Source organism: Pecten maximus, chromosome 14 (assembly GCF_902652985.1).
Source record: "Pecten maximus chromosome 14, xPecMax1.1, whole genome shotgun sequence".
NCBI classification, from domain to species: domain Eukaryota; kingdom Metazoa; phylum Mollusca; class Bivalvia; order Pectinida; family Pectinidae; genus Pecten; species Pecten maximus.
The window spans coordinates 17,084,628-17,108,067 of NC_047028.1; the positions used below are offsets into that span (position 1 = coordinate 17,084,628).

General features: G+C 36.0%; 2 protein-coding genes across 6 annotated transcripts; one reads left to right on the top strand and one right to left on the bottom strand.

Annotated features, from left to right (window-relative positions):
* Nucleotides 1–1,348: 1,348 nt before the first annotated feature.
* Nucleotides 1,349–10,190, bottom strand: LOC117342321 (THAP domain-containing protein 4-like). 5 transcript variants are annotated; one of them, XM_033904443.1, is made up of 8 exons: nt 10,161–10,190; nt 6,907–6,967; nt 6,547–6,700; nt 5,979–6,088; nt 5,003–5,106; nt 4,129–4,246; nt 2,856–3,400; nt 1,349–2,795 (listed from the first exon to the last, which is right to left on the bottom strand). In XM_033904443.1, exons 2-6 carry the CDS (start codon nt 6,926–6,928, stop codon nt 4,130–4,132), a joined length of 507 nt encoding a protein of 168 aa, XP_033760334.1. In that variant the 5' UTR covers nt 6,929–6,967; nt 10,161–10,190; the 3' UTR covers nt 1,349–2,795; nt 2,856–3,400; nt 4,129. The 5 variants fall into 5 exon arrangements, with proteins under 5 accessions (XP_033760334.1, XP_033760336.1, XP_033760337.1 ...); XM_033904445.1 differs by lacking the exon at nt 10,161–10,190 and adding an exon at nt 8,671–8,689; XM_033904446.1 differs by lacking the exon at nt 10,161–10,190 and having other exon boundaries at nt 2,976–3,400; nt 6,907–8,357.
* A 65-nt stretch (nt 10,191–10,255) lies between these two features.
* LOC117342320 (cell division cycle protein 20 homolog) lies at nt 10,256–23,234 on the top strand. The gene is made up of 11 exons (XM_033904441.1): nt 10,256–10,340; nt 11,238–11,385; nt 11,671–11,869; nt 12,921–13,114; nt 13,564–13,692; nt 15,812–16,005; nt 16,434–16,528; nt 16,785–17,010; nt 18,934–19,059; nt 20,785–20,902; nt 22,026–23,234. The coding sequence occupies exons 2-11, from the start codon at nt 11,247–11,249 to the stop codon at nt 22,202–22,204; spliced, it is 1,599 nt and encodes a 532-aa protein (XP_033760332.1). The 5' UTR covers nt 10,256–10,340; nt 11,238–11,246; the 3' UTR covers nt 22,205–23,234.
* Nucleotides 23,235–23,440: the final 206 nt, after the last annotated feature.

Genomic DNA, 23,440 nt, shown 5'->3' on the forward strand with positions numbered 1-23,440 from the left:
TAAAAACAAGGATGATTTGATTTGTTTTTGGACGAAACTTTCCGTAGGCAAAAATGATTGAAAAAGTGATTTATTATACAATGTATCAACTGTTGTAAACGAAGAAACTGGTGGCACAGTTGTATGGACCGAATGTATTAAACATATTTGAATTATTGTGGACTTTCTAATATATGGCTAAATCAAAATCCTTTCAATTCCAAATGGCTCATTTCCCAGGTAAAGCTTACACTAACCGATCTACACTCAAAACTGGGCAGAAATATGTCGAGGATCTTCAAATTCTTCAATTTATAGAGTCGACAAGAACGAAGTTCTTTTTGAAAATTATCTTAATATTTCATCCAAAAAAGATGCTACAAATACTTTCCGTTGAAACTGGAATTTGGAGAGGTATACCAATGGATGAACGTATCTGCTCAATATGTAATAAAAGAGACACAGGAGACGAGTATCTATCTGAATGTTCTGTTTCAGAAAATGAAAGAAAGTGTTGCTTACCATCCAAATTAATCATGTCCAAAAAATTATCTTTCCTAAAAAAAGTTATGTACATGTTCCCTTGAATAATACTACATGTAATAATAATCGTTCAATGAAACCAAATTTCATCTCTTGAATACTTTCATCCCTCTGTATATTCTCGCATGCGCACTGCATTGCTGGTAGTGTTGATCTTACGGTCTATTATATTACATGTCCCTGTATACCATTGTTTGTAACTGTGTTGAGATTATAATAAACGGAAAAAAAAATTGTCTGTGCACATCTGTTGGAAGAGTTCCAGTCGGCTTTGTGAATATTCCACCGAGGGACAGGTTCATCTAATGGTGATCCATCGTTTTGCAAAATATTGAGAAATGGTCACTTCCACAAAGATCATCACAGACTCTGCCAGAATGGGAAAACAGATAAGTGACTGTCAGTTTTTGGACATCAACATAGACAGGATTTTAGTACACTTGATTTGGGCCTTAAATCTATTACACGGTGTGACTGATGTACAGACCAAGTTTGTTGATAATTACTACGGTTTTTGGGTTGGTTTATTTTGTTGAACGTCCTATTACAAGCCATGGTCATTTAAGGACGTGCCAGGATTTGGAGGTGGAGGAAAGCCGGAGTACCAGAGAAAAACCACCAGCATACGGGCAGTACCAGGCAACTGCCCCACGTGGGTTTCGAACTCGTGACCCGGAGGTGGAAGGCTAGTGATAAAGTGTCAGGACACCTTAACCACTCGGTCACCACGGCCCCTGAACTTCCAGACAGAACAGCATCTATATATGCCCCAGAAAGCATAGAAATAATTAACACAATACATTATATCATCTTATTACTTAAAATAAATTTAATTCAGTCTGGTTGATATACACAGAGGTAATTAGTCCACAAGAATACACATTCAGAACTTCTCATTGTTACGTAACCGCACTTCAAAATCATAATACATTGTACATTTTCAACATCACTCCAAACTATTTTGGGAAAAACAAAATAGACATGTGTTATTGAGGTTCTATCTCAACATTCTTCAACTTAACTTAAAAGAACAGTTTAAATGGCACTTTTAACTTAAGTAACAGAGTACAATGTACAATCACTTTAGTTAGAACGAGAAAAAATTAATAAGATACATATAACTTATATATTTGTGTCCCTGAATTTAAACTCATTTTAAACATATTTTTTGCCATTCACATGCCTTTGTAATGTTGCTACCAGAAAAAAAACCGATTAATGACAGGGGAAGTAACTCCAGACCAGATGGCAGGGGAAGTAACTTCAGACCAGATGGCAGGGGAAGTAACTTCAGACCAGATGGCAGGGGAAGTAACTTCAGACCAGATGGCAGGGGAAGTAACTTCAGACCAGAAATGTCTTTGCTTTTCCTCATTGAATTATATAGGTCTATCATTATGTCTATTATTAGGACATCTATTAATTATATAGTCTATCAATAGGTCTATTATTAGGACATCTATTAATTATATATGTCTTTTATTAGAACATTTATTTATTATACAGATTTGACATCAACTAACTGTCAAAAACAAATAAAACGAAGGTAAAACTCTTTGCAGTTTCAATTGATAACGTGGTATCTTAATCAATAAGTAAAAAACAAATCAAAAATGGATTTGAATGGAAAAAATCCTGTGCGAAATTTTGCGTAGTAATTTGATGATTAAGTTAACTTAATGGTTGATGAGAGGAAAATCCAATGTATAGTACAGTTGTACATCTCTGTCTTTTCTGGGAAATATGACACAACAATGTAAATGCTAACATGTAAAACTGTTATTATAATTATCTTGATGCCTAATAAGACAATGAAAAAAATGGAAATCACTCATTCATATGTATCAGAAATATTACACTTAATTCATTCATATCACACATACTCTATAATATTGTAATTCATTCAATTATGCATGCAAAAATAAATCACTTTTATTTGTTTTTTGCATGGAAAGCAATCTTCTCAATTTGCATATTAAGACCTAGAGACCAAAAATAGCAAAAACAAAAAAAAAACAAAAACAAAAAACAAAAAAATAAATCAATGAAATCAATATCTACCAGAATCATATGTTTTCCTGCACAGGGACTTGGCACTCCAATCCATGGTCCAATATGTTATGTTCCAATCCATATATGGATTGTGGGTTACTGTGCCAAGTCCCTGTGGGACCTGGTATTGTGGCATGACTAGCATCACAAACAGCATTATATCACCTGGCAAGATATCACCTTTATCTTCAGCAAAATAATTCTTATTACTCAATAAAAACCTTATATACTTCACCACAGTGGCAATACAACAAGTGCTTTTATTATCGAAATATAAAAACCTTATATACTTCACCACAGTGGCAATACAACAAGTGCTTTTATTATTGAAATATAAAAACCTTATATACTTCACCACAGTGGCAATACAACAAGTGCTTTTATTATCGAAATATAAAAACCTTATATACTTCACCACAGCGACAAAACCAAAAGGGTTTTTACTATCGAAATATAAAAACCTTATATACTTCACCACTGTGGCAATACAACAAGTGCTTTTATTATTGAAATATCAAAGATTTTTTAACATTTTGGTTGGTGGCAATGATAATAACATCCAATAGCAGCTTTGCTGGAGATTCTTTACCTTAAAACAAAAGTATTTCAGTACTTAAAACTATTTTCATACTCCTATGGAAAATAACACTTTTATCACCCTTTTATTTTTTCTTCTAAATTGTCACTTCTAAAAAATTGTTAAATTAATGTCATGGATAGAAATCATGATCAACTTGTTCACAACACATCATTTTATCACAACTTTCCAATACACATGAAGTCATCCTTCAGAAACTTAATTTTTAACTTGATGATTCTCATAATACCGTATTTGACCTAATAAGGGCGCAGGGCGCGGGTAATTGACAGTGGGGGCGCCCTTATTAAGATTAGTTATTCTGAAGTTTTATGAAACAGACTATACCTTATAGCAGAATACCCAAGGCTGTGGAAACGGTAAAATATTCAGTCATAAAAATATTCCAGATGAAGATATTTATTCATTATCATATTTTAAGCTTAAACATCACTTGAATACTCCTGTAAACTTGTAAACCATGCCAGCTGATCTTTAGACCCGAGAACGTGTGTTCCACCATTTATGTTCAAATGGAACTCTTTTGTGTTCTATTTATAGAAACAGGTGATTTCCCAGATCATATTAGACATCGTTTTCTTTGACCTAATAATTGATTTACAATGTCTTTTACTAGCTTTCTGTTCTGAACAAAAGTTATTTATCAACAAGAATGAAGTCTTTACTTTATCTTCAAATAAAGACGGTAAGTTATTATTTGTATGTGTGTTTAGTTTTGGGTGCTCTTTGCACTGACATGTCATCTGTAGCCTGTAGGAATACACAAAATGTGGCGAAAACATGTGTTCCAGTTACTTAATTTGCTGAAGAAAATTGAACACATAAAGTAGCAAAATATTTCACATGAATTATTACTTTTGAACACCATTTTGACACTCGGTCAAAGATTTATTTCTTTGAAAAAAGGTAGGGGCGCCCTTATTAGGGCAGGCGCCCTTATTAGGTCAAATACGGTATTCAGGAAGCGACTCTTTTGTAGGTAATACGAAGGTGCTCTGTCATTGGTGTGTTTGCAGTTTCCATGGAAACAACTTGTTCGAGGTCATCACCAATCTTGCTGAACACTCTTTTGATCTGTTGAATGGATGAAAAAAAAACCCCATCATATTTGTAGTTAGAAATATTTGTTAAAACATTAACATGACACTTAATGCAACATTTAACCAAAGACATTGAACTACAATGTATATGAAATATCTAACTAAACTTGGTGAAATATAATATACCGGTCACTGCGACCTACATTTGATACACTAGTGAAGTATTCCTCAATGTCCAATCGGTGATGAAGTTTAATGGCTCTCGGACAGTTAAAATATGTTCCCAAGGACAGAACAATATTTCATAGCATTATTCCAATACAACATCTTAGTTTCATATATTTAAGTTCATACATCCTAAAATTCATAATATCCACTTTCCATGCATTAAAAAAGTATGGGCACACTTTTAAAATAGGTAAAAAATACTGTGTTAAATTGACTGACTTGATATTCATTCCTCTTTTACTTTCAAAAGAAATCCATCAGCTTAGCAATCAATTGGGGTTTTTTCCCCCCGACACCAATAACATAGCTAGCTGCGTGCCTTCAATATTGCCATGGAATATATCAGGGGTGTTCTGAGTTAAATGTGGGATCTACCTTGAATCTTCACTCCATGGTTGCATGAGTGTGAAGCTCTATTGACTGAGTAATGGAGCTAATCTCAAAGTCAAACCACAATATCTGATGGAGCTGAATAAGCAATGTATCAGGACAGGTATTCAGACTGGCTATTAATGGTGGAAATTGAAATCTTTCAAATGGATGGACATGTTTAGCAATTTACCTTTTTTGTTTCTGGCGGTTTACCAAAGGAGAGACGTCCCACTGTGTGTGATTCTGTCCTCATTTCTGTGTCTGTAAATTCTCCTTCTTCCACTTCACTCACACCTAAACAGAAACCAGGTCAGATAGTTGTAGCAAAATCAAATTGGTTTTTCAAAACACAAAACTTACCTAGGAACTGCAAGTCAATTTGATGAACATATTACAGTATTTGCCATCACAGAATGTTCAGAATATAGTTTGAAATTACAACAGGAATTTTCTTCTGAAAAAGGATCTTCCGATTTTAACATCATCATACCATATATATGTAGTCCAGTTATCGATGCCAGTATGATATCAAAACAGGTGATAAAGCACCAGAATAATTTCAGACTTTTACATACCATCTACTTAAACAAATTACTCAGGTTTTTGCATATCTATATTATTTGTATTGTGCCATATATCCATCCTGTAATAAGCAAAGTGGCCAGCACATAAACTTTGACTCAATGTAGAGGTTGGCCTTATTTCCGGACAATTAAAGGACAATTATCAGCATTTTTTTCTGAAACTGAAAAGTTGCAAGTCCAATACAACCAGCCTGGGCAAAACAGGTCTCTCTATGCAGTGAAATATTACTGAAGTTCAGTGAAGGTCAAGGTTGTCTGAGTGGGAAAATATGTTTAACAGTCTTGACAGGAAAAGTCATGGTCTATGGCCTAAAAGTCAAGCTTAAAAATATTTTATGAAATTGGAGTTCAAGGTCGTAGACGTTTAGTCATAAGAGATTCCAGGACAGATAATCATCAAAGTGTTGGATAAGGTAGTTAAAGAAAATATGAGAATGGGGAAAAAACAGAACAAAAGGAATGAGGGTCAAGGCAACTGACCTCAGTACTGAAGGTCTGATAAGAAGGAAAACCAGACAATATTTAAGGACAACGGTTTATGAGTAGGTTAAGGACACTACAAACCTACAAAATGAAACTTACCAAGGTTATGAGCTATCAACAAAGCGCATTGGTTCGTTCCTGGCTTGAAACGTATAAACCCAAGCTCTCGATGTAGCGGCTTCTTGGTCTTCGAATGTGATGAAAAGAAACTGAAACGGATGTCAATACCTTTTGCTTACAAGAAATTATAAATATGTAAACTTTCACAAAAATGTTTTGCAGTTGTTCTTATCAAACATTTTTTTCTGTTTAACTCTTCTATAGAGAAGACAACATTTCTTCTATTTTTGATGTTGTTCTATCCCACTAATCTAACATAAACTTAATTTTCTAAGGAAAGTTAAACTGCATTTAACAACATGTACTGTATTCGACCTAATAAGGGCACCTGCCTATATGAGCACACCGGTACCCCCACCTTTTTTCTCTGTATAAAGTTTATTGAGCACACCAAGAGGTGGAGGGCTAGTGATAGTGTCGGAACATCTTAACCACTCGGCCATCACAGCCCCCTTTATTAAGCGAACTCCTTTTGTAATTTTGTAAGCACAAAGTGTGCCTATTAGGCTGATTAGTCCAACAGAGAATACAAAGCTGTACTACAGACCTAAACTGAATGTTTGGTTGTCCCACATGACTAAACGTTAGTTCCTCATCGTAGGTGAAGTCTTCGATGGTAGGATACTTTCCAACACCACCCTCTCCTTTCCACTTTCCAAGTAGCCATGACAATGGTTTTATCATGTCATGAATAGGAGGTTCTGTGTTGGGGAGAATACAAGTATTTTATTTCAATATTTGAATACAAAGAAACAAAGACAACTGTTTAAAGAAAATTATACCACTAATTATTTTTCCAAACTAAATTTTACAAACATCTACCTGGTACACAAATTGGTACAGAAATAAATCAAATAAGGATGAATTAATCAATATAAATGTATATACACAATATTGTTTAACATACCAGTATCAGCAGACATCCTCATGTAGCTTCCCTTTTAGAAATGTGTTTCTTGTTATCTGGCCTATGGAGAAAAACAATTTGTACACATTATAAGACATAATGTCATTCAGGTTGGCGACATATTTCAGGTTGGTAAATATAAATGTGAATGGACTTTGGGATATCACCAGTGTAGAATTTCAGTGCGACGTTTCAGTGACTACACTCTGTCACCTTCATTAGACAAATGACAAGTCCTTTGATGTACACAAATATTGATTGAGCCTATGGACACAAAGGGAGAAGGAGAGGGGTTGGTCAGCGGTGGGTTGCAATTGCCAAAGCCTAAGGATCCAATATGGAGGGACAGACAAGCTTACACTTTGTATGTCTATACTTCATTGTCAAATAATAATTTGGAATTTTCCCTGAAACACACATAGTACATAGGCCTAATCTAGACCTACATGTATATCAACCCAACATATATATATACCACAAGCGTCGCCATCTGTCTATGTCTATATGATACTGGCCAACTTCAACAATTTGAAGGAAAAATGCCAGAGAGGAGTGAAAAGGAGGAAGATTTTCTATGTATTTTAGGATAAAAATTGGATAAACTATTTCATTTTGACTCTACTCTGTGTTGGTATAGTGATAGTAGATGGCCGATTTAAATGAGTCTGTGGTGGGACAGGAGACGATGTCGGGTGGTAGTTTGTTCCACTCATGTGTAGTTTTTGGAAAAAATGAAGCTTTTCTTGTCAGGGTTTTTGAATAGTGTATTTGAAAGGAGAGCTGATGACTATGTCTGGAATACCTAGTAAGGGGACTTGGCCTATCAGATTTCATTATGGCAACTTTGTTGTTGATGATATTATACAACATAGTCCGATGAGCATCTCTTCATCCGTCTGCTAGGGGGTGCAACTTCAGGAGGACCAGAATTTCAGACACTGGATGTGCGGTGATTGTACCGATATTTGCTCAGGATGTAGTGTGCAGTCCTGCTTTGGACCATTTCTATTTGGTCTATGTTGGATTGGGGATGGGGGTCACATACTATGCAGGCATACTCTAACGATGGTCGGACAAGTGATTTGCATGCCTGCAGTTTGACTAATGTTGAGCCAGTTTTGAGATTTCACCTCAGAAAGCTGTGTGGAATTTGCTTTTAAGCAGATGGTATTAATACTGGAATCCCATTTTAGGTCAGATTGGATGGTAACCTCCTAAATACTTTGCCCAATGAACATGCTCTAATATATGACCATGTAATTTGTAGTTGTAGACTGGGATCTTTGGTTTTAGTCACAGATAACACATTGCAAACTGAAAGTTTGTCAAGATCTTTCTGAAGCGTCTCTGCGTCACTTTTGTCTCGACAACCAAGTATACAATTGTGTCATCAGCAAATTAGTCTAATTGTAGCATCAAGGCCCACAGGGATATAATTTATATAGTAGAGAAATAAACTGGGTCCCAAAACTGATCCCTGTGGTAGTCCAGAATTTACATTGACAGAGTCATACTTTTCTCCCTCTACTAATACTGTTTGGGTCCTACCCAACAGGAAACTCTCAATCCAGTTGACAGCACTGTCCCCTTATTCCATAATGTTTTCGCTTGTGGATGAGGAGTAAATGACGGACTTTATCAAAGGCCTTGGTAAAGACCATTCATAGGATGAATAATGAATAAAATTATCAGCCCCAATGGTGGGCTACTCATACTATTTTTTTTCTATAAATAAATCTAACCAGATGTAGATGCCTGTGTAACCTTCTATTTTTCGAATATCAGCAGAGAGTGTTGACCGTGCATGGCGGCACGACTAGCTGTACACAAGACCCACGAATACAACGTCCCTTCCGGAGCACAAGAAGTATACTGTAGAAGTAAACACCTGGAGTTAGGATCTAAGCAAAGGATAACAAACTACACCCTCACCCAACTCAACAACACCTTCAACATAGAAAAAACAACAAATGAGAAAGATCTAGGCATCATAATAGACGAGAACTTAAACTTTTCGGTTCATGTCCAAAAAACAGTGAAAAAAACCAATACAATAGTTGGGATCATCTTCAGAAGTTTTACTTATATGAGCAAAGACATTTTTATAAGTCCATTTATATAAATCTTTGGTAAGACCCCACCTGGAATATGCTTCCGTCATCTGGTCACCTATGTACATCAAGGACAAAAGGGCAATTGAGAACATCCAACGAAGATCTACCAAACGAGTGCCATCCCTAAAAGATAAACCATACCAGGAAAGACTACGATTACTGGGACTACCAACCCTTGAATATCGAAGGGAAAGAGCGGACATGCTGCAGGTCTATAAAATTCTCAACAACATGGAAAACTTGGAAAAAGATAAACTCTTCACACTGTGCGAATACGGTACTACTCGTGGCCACTCAAAGAAGTTATTTAAAAAAAAACATGTAAAAAGCAGAAAACCCTAAACTACTTCAGCAACAGGGTGGTGTTAAACTGGAACTCGCTACCAGAATGTGTGGTTTCAGCCCCGTCCGACAGTAAATAGCTTTAAGGACAGGTTAAACAAGCACTGGCGTAACCACCCCCTGAAATTTGAACCCTCGTTCACAAATCTGGAACAGTAAGATCAGAAATAACACAACAAGTACATGTAGAATGTGCGAGTTCCAATCCAGCTCAACTGGGAAACTACGTCATAAGTATTCCACAAACTGTGTATACAATATAACCATAGTAGAACTATTGGACTATCAGTTAACCGATAAATGTATACAGTCGTAACGTCTACCTTTCTCAGTAAAGACATATACCCCAGTTTTTTATGACCAACTTCGACACTATACTCTGAGTATGTATACGGTACATTATGTATTTTATAACTTTTTAAGTGTATACAATTTTGTGATTATTAAGTGTGTGTGCAACCGGAACGAAGTCGCGAAGGACAAACATTAGTTGTGGGAAAACGCCAAGATACACCAAAGAAGTCAAATAAGACTTATATCGATGTCTTCCAGTGATTCAGTGATTCAGGATAACGGAGATAGTGTTATTAAGGTACTTTCAGTTTCATATTACGTCCCTGGTCACTGTGTAGCTAATCAGCATTTATGGGTCGCGAAAAATCAAAATATAGATGAATCGTGTTTTAAAACAACAATATGTTATGTTTCCATATAGAAAGCTTCATTTCAGATAAGTGACATTTGTTTGATCAGTCAGAAACAGGTTATAAAGATCGTGACAAAAGCAAAATACTTTACCAAGGGCGCCGCCATTGATCTAATATTAACCAATGAACGCAAAGAATTACGCGATGCTTCGGATTTGATATGAGATCACGTGATATAAACGCGCTAACTTTTAAAGTCTTCAAGCAACAAATGGATGAGTGAGTTGATCTGTTTTACGTGGAGCAGGATTGGCAGCCTCTTTAAGCATACGTAATGTACCAATTATTGAAATTGTTGATTATTTATAGTAAATTGATAAGATACTTCATACTATTTTTTTTCATTCCAGTCCAATGTTAGAATGGGTATTTTGACGAAGTGAATCCTAGGGCAAAGACAGCTGATAATACACGTGTGAAAATCCAAAGATAAGAGTTTCAATATACAATACAATTATCTTCGTGTACTGTCGAATATGTTTATGGTGCTTCAGCACAGTTGTGCCAAGTAAGGTTTGAGAAATAACCAAACGGTTTGTAATCAATGATGAACCCCTCCACAAATGTTTTGATGTGGTTACTGTATTTATATTGGATACAGTAACGTTTAGTTACAGTACGGTTATATAGTTAACATTAAAAACAGATATTGTAGATCTAATATAAAATTATTTGAATTAGAAAATGACATAGTTTATAATTGGTATATAATCAGAAACTTCAGAATTCTGAGAGCTGATCAAAAATATTTTTTTTTTGTTAAACAGTAACAATATATCATATTTTGTATTAGAACTGTCGTGCCAGGCTTGTTTTTATTCAAATGATCAAAATAGTGTTGTATTTATAATTGATAATTTCCATGATAAGAAAGGCTATTCACATTCTTGTAAAACCATATAAACTGTCTAATTTTAGCTTTTTACATAGTTTTACAGAAAAAAAACCTGGCACGACATATATAGATAAACACTAATATAAAATTATTGTAACTGTTTCACACACAAAAAAACACCATTTTAGATAATTTGGTTTGGTTTATTTTGTTTAACGTCCTATTAACAGCTAAGGTCATATAGCTCTCCGAATTGTCTAGTATTTATATATATGAAGATGACGGAATGAGAGAATGTCACATGCTTGAAATCCAATACTGGTCTATTCACAGATCTCAAGAATGTCGCAATTCCAGTTTCATAGTATGGTGTCGGAGGTGACACGGATGGATGGGGAGATTAAAAAGGGTCCAAAGATGAGATGGCAGAGAAAAGCTGAAGAATCTGGATTAACTTATCTCCAAGTGGGAGCTGAGCCCAGTGTGTATAACAATATGTTGCTAATAATATTCCAGTTCAATTTTGATTTATCATACAGTATCATGTGGTATATAAAAACAAGAAATGTGTAATAAAAATAATGTTGTGAGATACTTTATTTAGTCTAGTTTGGTTCTCGTAAAACTATAAACAAAATATGTAAATGTTTAATTTGAAATCATTATATATAAGTTTAGTTTTGTTTGTAAAAGTGTAATATAAAAACATCAATTTTTTTTTTTTTTTTTTTTTTATTCAAATAACTAACAGTTTATTATTGAGTAGGAGGACCTCTGTCTCCATGGAAACCAAGATCTGCCAAAACACCATCTGGCATCACTCCAAAGACGCCATTGTCACCTAGTAAAACTCTCACATTCCCATCATCAAACAAGACACCTGGGAAGACTCAGCCCCAAGGGAAACACCCATCAAAAACTCCAAACAAGACGCCAGGCAAACAACCTCAACCAAAACAGGACAGGTATATATAGTCGTCCTTAAATGACCTTAGCTTTTAATAGGATGTTAATTGTTAAACAACACTTAACCAAACCAAAACCAGTTATGTATAACAGTACAAGATTTTCTAGATTCTCATATATATAAGTGTCATCATTGTTTAAATAGTCATGCGACTTATGCCATTTGATAAGATATTAGTGGATTTAGGCATTTCTGCCTCTATATCCTTATCAATATTATAGGATATTAGTGGATGCATATAAAATACGTCATAAAATGTTCTTCTCAAAAGTAAGTTATGTCCAGCCATTTATGACTTATTTGGACACTGTAAAATAAAATAAAGTAGAAGATATTGCATGCTTAAAGTTTATAAGGTAAGACTATCCCAAGCTATTAAAAATGGCACAGTAAGTAGCCATGTAATGTTACATGTTCTCCTCCACATAGCATATTAATGTTGGTTGGCTAAAAGTTTTGATGTAGATTTATCTAATAGATATATGAACTGATTAAAACTGTCCATACTATTAAACTCAACATGTTTGTCAGCGTCTATATCCACCTCAAATATAATAGGATATTAGTGGACAGTGCTGGACACAGGCTGCCTTATTATATATCCACATAACTATTTTTTTTTTCAAATACAACATAGTAAATATAAAATAAGCCTATATATAAGACACTGATATTTCAACTCCAGATTTTTCCAGAATTCATCCAAGTTTTTCTCTGAGGGTACATTAGGAGATGAAATAACTTCTTGTGACAGTCTGTTCCTGGTATCCATGCTGATTCCCTTTTTAGGATCTGTTGTATCTTTTACTATTTGTGTTGGCATTTTTCAATGAATAATAATTATGATGTTTTAAAAAATATAATGGGATGTTTTTTACAAATTAAATTTAGCACTTTTTTTTTATTGAACCCTATCCCTAAAAATAACAATTGGTTTACTCTGTAAATGTTAATTGAACAGTTGGACCCTGTATACCATTTACATGGATGTGTAAATCATTGAGGTTTTTATGGTAATAATAAATAGACAATACATTTCCTGCTTGAAGGTTTATTCCAAACCGGGCCACCACAGACATTGACATGAGTCACTATGCTATGATGAATGACAAGAATGATGAGAACACACCACCGCCTAAAACTGGCTACCACCAGCAGCTAAACGAGGCACTTAGCAAAGGGCAGAATCCTCAGAATGCAAAGGTGCTCAGCTTCAAGGACAAAGCACCAGAAGCCTCAGCAGGTTGTTTATAATGCTGGTTGTTATATCATGGTATTGACATTTCATAGTTAAATCTCCTGCCTCACCTTGTACATCTATCTAGATTCTAATGCACCAGTTTAGTATGGAGGTCCTTGAAAGAGTCTATCATTGATTGAAGTTAAATTGTTCATACTCCATTTCAAATTCCAGTAAACCCTGTTAAATGATTTTGGGTGGTCAAAATCTAAAGACTAACATTCAGTTAAGGGCTTTTCCCATAAGACATCTACCCCACCCCAGGACTCCAGGTTTGGTTAAGGGGTACCACCCATATAATTTATTTAATAAATATCATAGAAGTAATAGGAAGACAATCCAACCATGTATAGAGGTGTTTTAATGTGGAGTCATGGGGTCAGGTAGATATTTTATTGGAATAGCCCTAACCTATAATTTCATATAAGATAATGCCTTTTATTTGTTTCTAGGCCATCTCAACAACCTCAAGGTATTATACAGTTCTAGTAAATCAGCTGTTCCCAAGTGTTCCACGACACGTTTCATCCCGCAGCAGCCGGACCGGATCCTGGATGCACCAGAGCTACTGGACGATTACTGTATGAACTTATTAGGGCCCACTTTGAGGCCAAGTAAAAAATAATGTGTTTCATGTTCTCCTGAACTTGAATATATATCCTTAAGTGTGTAAGTGGTTGAAGGCTGCTGAAATCTTGATACAGGAGTTTTGCAGTAGATCTTTTTGTGTAATGTGAAATACAAGAAACCTACACCAATAACATTTTTATGCATACAAACTTGAAACACAGTATTTTTTTGTTTGGCCTCGTTCCCCTTCAGTGAATTTTACATATGCATGATTTGTGTTAGGATACAGCATTGTCCATCTGTCTGACACAGTAGGGATTAAACTGTTACATATACATGATATGTGTTAGGATACAGCATTCTCCATCTGTCTGATACAGTAGGGATCAAACTGTTACATATACACGATTTGTCAAGGATTTACCGGATGCAAATTCCTGCGTATATTACTCCCAAAAAAGGTCATGGGACTCTCATATAAAATACCTCTGCGTCCCATGGGACGCACTTATTCATATTTGTTCCTTCTCTGATACAATGTCTTTGTTGGATTCATGATATATTTACATTTAACCTTGACAAATTGGAGCGATCTTGATAAATAAAATATACATCGACTGTTTGGAAATACCTGTTTCTATTTATAGCAGCAAGTGCATTTCCGTTTCAATAGGGGCATATAGGGGGGGTTGAGTATGGACTTGCTAACATAAACAAGAACACACGTGGATCCCAGATCTAGCACACCTTGACTCGTTTGTGTTAAGAAATTGAGGACTCGGCTGTACCACAAAATGTTGTACAATTTGAATGACAATGATCCTAGGAGTGATTAAAGTACAGAGTGAAAGTCTGAGAAATCAATCAGGATAATTATTTCACAGAGAACTTCAAAAAACGATCTTTTTATCTTATATTCAGCCAAATCCTCAGCTGAAATTTGTGATTATATCTTGGTAAATTGTTAGCAAAACATTTTGATCAAGTGCTAGACAAATGACAAAGGCACCTGCAAGAAATTAATGCAAAATCCATGAAAGAAAAAATGCATGCTGCTGAAGATGGTTCCGACCATCTTTTTCCTCCAGGGGAGATAACTCTGATAAGAGTTAGACTTTCTCAAGTTTTTATTGATGATAAAGGAATTGTGCAAATTTAACTACAGTTAGTAGACATGGGTATATCTGGGGGAAGCAAAACAATATGATTTAAAATTATAAATAATATTTCAGATCTAGTTTTTTTTTTTTTTTTAATGAAATAACCTGCACTGTACAGATTAATCTTAATGAATATTTAAAATTCTGAAATGGATTCCACCAATTGTATTATATTTCATGATCATTGGTTTTAAAAAGTGAACTATGGTTTTTACTTTCAAAACAATTTTCAAGGTTCTTGGAAAGAAATTTTAAAATACTTGTAGAAAAAGAAAAAAAGGAACAACATTTATTCCAATTAGAATATTTTTATAGTACAATAGAACATGTGATTATCAATGATCACATAATGCATACTTTAAAAAAACCCAGCAATGTTAAATATGTGGACTCCCATTTTTTCGTCATGGACCCTCAAAATTTTTGGCTGGCAGTCCCAAAGACTCCCAGTTTTAAAATGTGAGGTAAATCCCTGATTTGTGCTAGGATACAGCATTGTCCATCTGTCTGACATGGTAGGAATCACAAGACATCTTCTCTGTGAAGCATTCTGTGAAAAATAGAATATTATACTAATTTTCTCTTTCTAAAAATAGTAACACAGTGACTGAGTCATTTTACATTTATCACAGGAGACCAAAAGCCTTGTGGATATGGGACAGCTGGTAGATTCAAGGAAAAACTGATTTAATCCAGATGTACAATACACAAATCTACTGAAAAGCTATTAAAATGAATAAATTTAGATAAGGAGGAAAAAATAAATAAATTGAGAATATTGAATTATTTGCTTTTGAATAGGGTACATTTGTGTATGTCGATTATGTCATTTAAACACCAATATAAGCCCTTTAGGTTTCTGGAGGTGTATTGTAACGTTCAGTTCATAAAAATGATATTTTTCACCTGTGTGAAGATGAAAGTATTGATACTTGTTTACTATTTAGAAATATGTTTATTGTCTGAACAGACTTAAACCTGCTGGACTGGTCGAGTAACCATCTAGCCGTAGCACTGGGAGGAGCTGTGTATTTGTGGAATGCCTCAGATGGGTCCATTGTCCAGTTGATGGAAATGACCAGTACTGATGATTATGTGTCATGTGTGTCATGGATAAAGGAAGGAAACATTTTGGCTGTAGGCACAAATATGGGAAACACTCAGGTAAACTTCTGATCAAACTTCTGATCAAACTAAGTTAGTCCTCAGGTCAAACTCGGGTAATTTTAGACATCTCAACATACTCTAGTAATCTTCAGGGAAAAAAAAACTAGTGTCACCTTCACCTCAAGGTCAGAGTAATGTCACCTGATTGACTATAGAATTATGTATTGCATAGTTGGGCTTGTCAGCTCATTGCAGAAATACCCAGAAAAATAAATGACTGCTTTTCCCTTGTTTATGTCAGAATATTCATTTGAACTGTGAAGTAAAACATGGCTGCCTCACTTCTAATTGCCAGAATTCTCTCTCTCTCTTTTTTAATGTGTTTTTTTTTTTTTTTTTTTTTTCCATTTATTTATTAATTTTGATTGTGTCAGAAATTTTGTCTAATTTTATATGAGTTGCCTGAAATACTTAACCTCTTTCAGCTTTGGGATGCTGAAAAACAGAAATTGGTGAGAACCATGCCTGGTCATTCATCTCGTGTAGGTTCTCTTGCATGGAACACATTCATCCTCAGTAGGTAAGTTAACTAGGAAAGTTTGTTTATATAAAAACACCACGGTTCGCTCACGATGTTAAACACTATTGGCATTAAAAATTGTGTCAATTTGAAACTATGGTGGGGATTGGGGAGCTGTTGTGAATTCAGGCGGGAGGGGGGGGGGGAGAGTACATATAATTTTGGTTGGAAATGGGATGGGGGGGGGGGGGGGGGCTGTTGTGATTTAGAGAAAAAAGAAATTGACATGTGCTTGTCCAATTTGTGTCTTTGATAGTGGAGCACGGTCTGGTATAGTGCGTCATCATGATGTACGAGTGGCTGATCATCACGTCGGCACAATGTCCAATCACACACAGGAGGTTTGCGGGCTCAGCTGGTCGCATGATGGGCGTTATCTTGCTAGCGGTGGTAATGACAACCTGCTGAACATCTGGGATAACAACATGTCACACGAGTCTGTGCCAGTACACACCTTCACACACCATCAGGCAGCAGTCAAGGTATTCAACTAGGCATACATATACTCTGGGCTAACCAGGCATGATGTAAACTAGGGATACCTACTCTGGGCTAACCAGGCATGATGTAAACTAGGGATACATACTCTGGGCTAACCAGGCATGGTGTAAACTAGGGAGACATACTCTGGGGTAATCAGGCATGATGTAAACTAGGGATACATACTCTGATCTAACCAGGCATGATGTAAACTAGGGAGACATACTCTGATCTAACCAGGCATGGTGTAAACTAGGGATACCTACTCTGGACTAACCAGGCATGGTGTAAACTAGGGATACCTACTCTGGGGTAATCAGGCATGATGTAAACTAGGGATACATACTCTGATCTAACCAGGCATGATGTAAACTAGGGAGACATACTCTGATCTAACCAGGCATGGTGTAAACTAGGGATACCTACTCTGGACTAACCAGGCATGGTGTAAACTAGGGATACCTACTCTGGGGTAATCAGGCATGATGTAAACTAGGGATACATACTCTGGGCTAACCAGGCATGGTGTAAACTAGGGAGACATACTCTGGGGTAATCAGGCATGATGTAAACTAGGGATACCTACTCTGATCTAACCAGGCATGATGTAAACTAGGGAGACATACTCTGATCTAACCAGGCATGGTGTAAACTAGGGATACCTACTCTGGACTAACCAGGCATGGTGTAAACTAGGGATACCTACTCTGGGCTAACCAGGCATGGTGTAAACTAGGGATACCTACTCTGGACTAACCAGGCATGGTGTAAACTAGGGAGACATACTATGGGCTAACCAGGTATGATGTAAACTAGGGATACATACTCTGGGCTAACCAGGCATGATGTAAACTAGGGATACATACTCTGATCTAACCAGGCATGATGTAAACTAGGGATACATACTCTGGGCTAACCGGGCATGATGTAAACTAGGGATACATACTCTGGGCTAACCCAGGCATGGTGTAAACTAGGGATACCTACTCTGGGCTAACCAGGCATGATGTAAACTAGGGATACATACTCTGGGCTAACCGGGCATGATGTAAACTAGGGATACATACTCTGGGCTAATCGGGCATGGTGTAAACTAGGGATACATACTCTGGGCTAATCGGGCATGGTGTAAACTAGGGATACCTACTCTGGGCTAATCAGGCATGATGTAAACTAGGGATACCTACTCTGGGCTAATCAGGCATGATGTAAACTAGGGATACCTACTCTGGGCTAACCAGGCATGATGTAAACTAGGGAGACATACTCTGATCTAACCAGGCATGATGTAAACTAGGGAGACATACTCTGGGCTAACCAGGCATGATGTAAACTAGGGATACATACTCTGGGCTAACCAGGCATGATGTAAACTAGGGATACATACTCTGGGCTATACAGGCATGATGTAAACTAGGGATACTCTCATATAATTTAATCTTAGAAAGAAATTGATGCTGGTTTAATTACAAACACAACCTAAAAGAAAATTTTAATCCGATGTTGATACCTTGCTTTAAAAACTGGTTTGATAGTATCCATCATGTTCGTCCATGCTTTATTTACACAGTATCTGCTCAACTACTTCTTAAAGATTTTCCAAATTTTTGTGTGGTTACATCTGGGGAAGACAATATGGTTAGGTCACTGTGACCTATTTGGACCTTATACCTGCTTAAGTCAAAAGTCTGTTCTGGACCATATCATTATTGTTATGCAGTATGCTTTTAAAATGTGAATTTATTAATGATAATTTATAATGATAAAGAATGAATCTTTGATATCTTTTTGAGTCCTTCTAAGTATTACATTCAGTTTCATATATATCTGGGTTTGAATGGTATGTTCTATGAAACAAATAACCATCTTAGAAAATATTTTGTAGTTCTTTGACAAACAAGTCTTGGGTATATGTTGATCTCTAGGCGCTGAGTTGGTGTCCATGGCAAGCTGACCTGTTGGCCAGTGGAGGAGGAACAGCAGACAGACATATTCGTTTTTGGAATGTTTCCACTGGATCCTGTTACAACTCTGTGGACACTAATTCTCAGGTATCTTTCATTGGTGTACCTCTTCTGGTTAACCCGGTATAACCCCATTATCATATCATGCTATATTAATTGTAAATCTGTTTCCAAAACTAAACAAAAACAGCTGAAATGAAAATATAACACATTCACTAACACTGCACTTGTGCTTTCTTCTATGTAGAAAAAAGTCTGCTTTTGATCCACTTGCAATACTTTTTGATTTACTCAAACTGAAAGTTGAGTCATTTAACATAGGCCTATCAATTGAAATCATAGTGCTATGCCCTATGCTCTATTCAACTTAAACGACCTATGGCTCACCTTAGCCTGTTCTGAGCACTCCCCCCAGCCCCCCAGCCCCACCTCCCAAGTCATTGATTTCGCAGTTTACAGTATAAACTGTTCATTAGCAAAACCTGTTGTAAATCTGTACATATGCTGACTTTGAAGTTGCTACATTCTCCAAATCCTGGTTTACCTAGTCACCTGCTCCTAATGCATAATACATGTGAACATCCACATCAAATTAGATAACACAAGAGACAGTCCAGTAGAACTCCACTTCAACTTCCAACTTTCACACTACAAACTGGAAAGGAACGGAATACTACTTGATACACCAAATCTTTACCATAAGACTACTGGGGAGCAATGTCATGAGTAATTGTTACATCCTATGTCAGACATATTATCAAATACAAAGTGGCTTTACACTTTTATTTAAAAATGTCACCACTTAACAGCTCAAATGATTAAGTAATTTGATGCAGAGTAGCTGGATCTCATTAGGATTACATCATCAATATTGAAGCTTTCTTGGTTCAGACAGAAAAATCTCAATTAGTGGAATAAGATTTATAAGGCTCAGCACACAGTGTCATACTGGGATTCATCATCATTTACCTTTACATTTCTATAATGTTAGCAGCGAAATCTCAGTCCTTGGGAGAATATTTATAGGGTTCAGAAATCAGCACAGCCTCATGCTGACATTCATAATTTACTTTTTGGCTGTTTTTTTCTGTCTACATCACACACTAGTGATTGATTCCATTAATACAATTTACTGGGATAAGTCTATTCACCCTTAATATGGTAACAAAGTTTGAACAATTACCCATCCAGTCATTGCCCATGAAATGCGTTTGCAGAGTGGTGGTAAATTGGTCCCCATGTGTTTGTTGCCATTTCCGAAGCATAATTTCAAAACTGTTTGAAGATAATTAAACAGAAACCAGGTCCTTGCATTGTTTTAGTGGTCTAGTGGTGCCATTTGGTATGGACTCATTTACATTTCTCACAAGTTTCCTGTAAAAAAAGGAAACAAATGGTTAAAGACCTAAAAAGCGCACTTGATGCAAACAACCAAATTCAGAGAAGAATGGGTTATTACCATTTCTTGAGCGTGGCACAGGGGATGTTGATGACTACATCTTGTTTTATCAGGCTTTTCTTGAAAGCAGATGTATTCATTTTAAAAAATTCAATCTAAATGTATATCAAAATTATCTTAACTTTGGGGCTTTTTCTAAGGGTTTTGTGGGGCCCATTCAATTAGTGGGCCCCATTCCAAACTGAAATTATTTGATATTTTCGGTAAATTCCCAAAATTTGCAGTTTACTCCTGAAAAAATCTTTTCCAGTTGTTTACCAATTTTATTTACAAAATGAGACGAAAAGGCCCCAACCCAAACCAGTGAGAAAAAGTCATGAACTTATGCAACTGTACTCTAAAATCTGCTTCAGGTTTGCTCTATCTTATGGTCAAAAGAACACAAAGAACTCATCTCTGGACATGGCTACTCACAGAACCAGCTGACCATCTGGAAATACCCAACAATGACAAGAGTGGCCGAACTTACAGGTACACATTTTGTTCTGTCAGACTTTCCAAGTGTAAATAACGTAGACTGCACTGATTTTCCTATAAAATTTGCTTCTTGTGACTTTCACTTTATAAATATTGGACAAACTTATATTTACCCACATCATGTTGAATTTGCTTCACAGAAAATTCCCAACTTTACATGTTTATTTTTCATAGCTAATAATGCCTTAATGAATATATTTCTAGGATAAATCCTCTTTGATATGGTGGAATAATTAATTTTTTTTGTTTTCATGGTAAATACTCAAATGTGATTGGTCGAAAAATTCTTTTCATTCTTCTATGAAAGAAATTCTGAGAATGGCGCGAAAAATGTGACGTCACAATACGATAATTGACGTTGCGTATTGATTTCAGAAAAAGAATCCCATTTAAAACCAGTAAAATTGTACATAAAACATGTTTTAAATTAGAAAATCATTTTCAAAAATTAATTATAAGCGTTGATGTCAATTATTTTTTAGTTTCATCGGGGTATGAAACAAATTTTGTTTGCAAACTTCTGTAAGAATCCGCTATGCGGATTCATACAGTTTATAATGTACAATGTATTTAGTTACTAAGTGCTTTACGATTCTACTTGCTACACATAGGGGCATCGGTGGCCGAGTGGTTAAGGTGTCCCAACACTTTATCACTAGCCCTCCATTTCTGGGTTTTGAGTTCGAAACCTACGTGGGGCAGTTGCCTGGTATTGACCATAGGTCGGTGGTTTTTCTCTGGGTACTTCGGCTTTCCTCCTTAAATGACCCTGGGTGTTAATAGGATTTAAACCAAATACATCAAATTGCTACACATCACAGCTTGTAATAGTGTTAGCAGTAAGAAAGGGTGTAGTCGGCTGTCAGTTTAATGTGACCGGGTCGGCTGTCATATCAACCTGTCCGGCTCATGACATTTCAGTAAGATGTTAATCATTGTACAATAAAAACAAGCTTGAGCAGGCTGCCCTGCCATCTTTGGACATCATTTTCATATGACCTATGCTGTAACTGGATGTTAAACTCTAAACAAACAAATATTTCTATTGTAAAAAAAAGAATGTTTAGGAACGTCTCAAACATTGTTTGTTGTTATAAGAATATGTATCTTTTTACAGGACATACAGCGAGAGTGTTGTGTCTGACAATGTCACCAGATGGCACCACAGTAGCTAGTGCTGCAGCCGATGAAACTATCCGACTCTGGAAATGCTTTGATGCTAAACCAACAGCAGCCAACACAAAATCCAACAAGGACACAAGTAGCTTTGGCCAGATGCGTGCTGGAATACGTTAACCTTCGGCACAGTCCAGTCATCTGAGAATAGATTAAACTTCTGCTTATATGAATATTGGAATGTTTAAAATTCTCCACAGAAGCTTTCATGGGGAAATGTGAAGCATAATGATACAACTGTGATGCAACTGTTCTAGCGATTTACCATGGTTGTGTTTCTGTAAATGGCAGAATAAGTTTAGTTTCCTGGTACTCTGAAACCAGTCCGATCAAACCCTTGTGAAAGCTGAGAGGCTGAGCGTAGGTAGATTAAAACCTAATGCAGACACCAACAGTCTATCAATGTCATATGTCAGTTATTAATCTTGATTTCACCAATGAATTGGATGCTTATATGTCTAATTGTGCATGTTAAGGTCTCATTTTTAGGAAAGTGGGGCATTTTCTATATAAGTCTTCCCAATTTTTGAAAAAAATGACATTTAAGGGATATTTTCTGAAACAATTAGATATTTGACAGATTTTCCTGAAGCAATTTCACTTGAACTGAAGCTGTAAATAGTTGAACGTTGTATATATTTACTAACACAATGGCATTTTATGATGTACATTTGTAAACAGTTCCTGAAACAGTTTGACATTTTATATGAATTTGACCTTCACTGAAACAATGTGACACTAAAAACAGCTAACACTGTAATAGATTGTACATATAGCTAAAGGTTTGAATACGAATCCACATTAGTTTTGTTTGGATAGATATTTTGAGATTTTATAACATTACAGATATATCTGGTAAATAACATAGAAATCCATACCTGTTAATGACCTAGCTGTGTCTGAAGGTTATGATGGACAAAGAGAATTGACCTTTGACCTGTACATATTCAAGATTGCTTGATCTCCATCAAGGCCTGATATTCTGTAATAAAATCTCCATTGAGGTGAAGCCACGAAAGAAATGCTACATAATGTCAGTCTGGGACTGAGATTAATCAACCAGAAAGAACTCCAGGTAATGGACTCCATTTCCTATATACAAAGAAGCAAAATTTCATAATCACAAATTACAATGAAATATTTTTACCTGAAAGTTTAGACAAGACAGAAACATGTAGCTGTAGGTAGCATGTGATGTTGCAGTCTGATGCATGAGAAATCCAATTCTATCTGTCCGTGATCAAGCTGTTCTGAATCAATGATATCCATATATTGATCTAGTCCTGACCAAAGGTTTTTTGGTGATGTGTTTGATTGTGTAGGTTTTTTATACAACTGTAAAATGTTGGTGTATGT

Excerpts from the sequence above, each read along its gene's own strand:
- LOC117342321 (XM_033904443.1), bottom strand. The coding sequence starts at position 6,928 with ATGAGGATGTCTGCTGATACTG. Across the intron at positions 6,701-6,906 it reads GAGGATGTCTGCTGATACTG|AACCTCCTATTCATGACATG; the intron begins GTATGTTAAACA and ends TCCCCAACACAG. Across the intron at positions 4,247-5,002 it reads AACCGCCAGAAACAAAAAAG|ATCAAAAGAGTGTTCAGCAA; the intron begins GTAAATTGCTAA and ends TCCATTCAACAG.
- LOC117342320 (XM_033904441.1), top strand. The coding sequence starts at position 11,247 with ATGTCGCAATTCCAGTTTCATAGTATGGTGTCGGAGGTGACACGGATG. Across the intron at positions 11,870-12,920 it reads CCTCAACCAAAACAGGACAG|GTTTATTCCAAACCGGGCCA; the intron begins GTATATATAGTC and ends TCCTGCTTGAAG. Across the intron at positions 13,693-15,811 it reads AGAGCTACTGGACGATTACT|ACTTAAACCTGCTGGACTGG; the intron begins GTATGAACTTAT and ends TTGTCTGAACAG.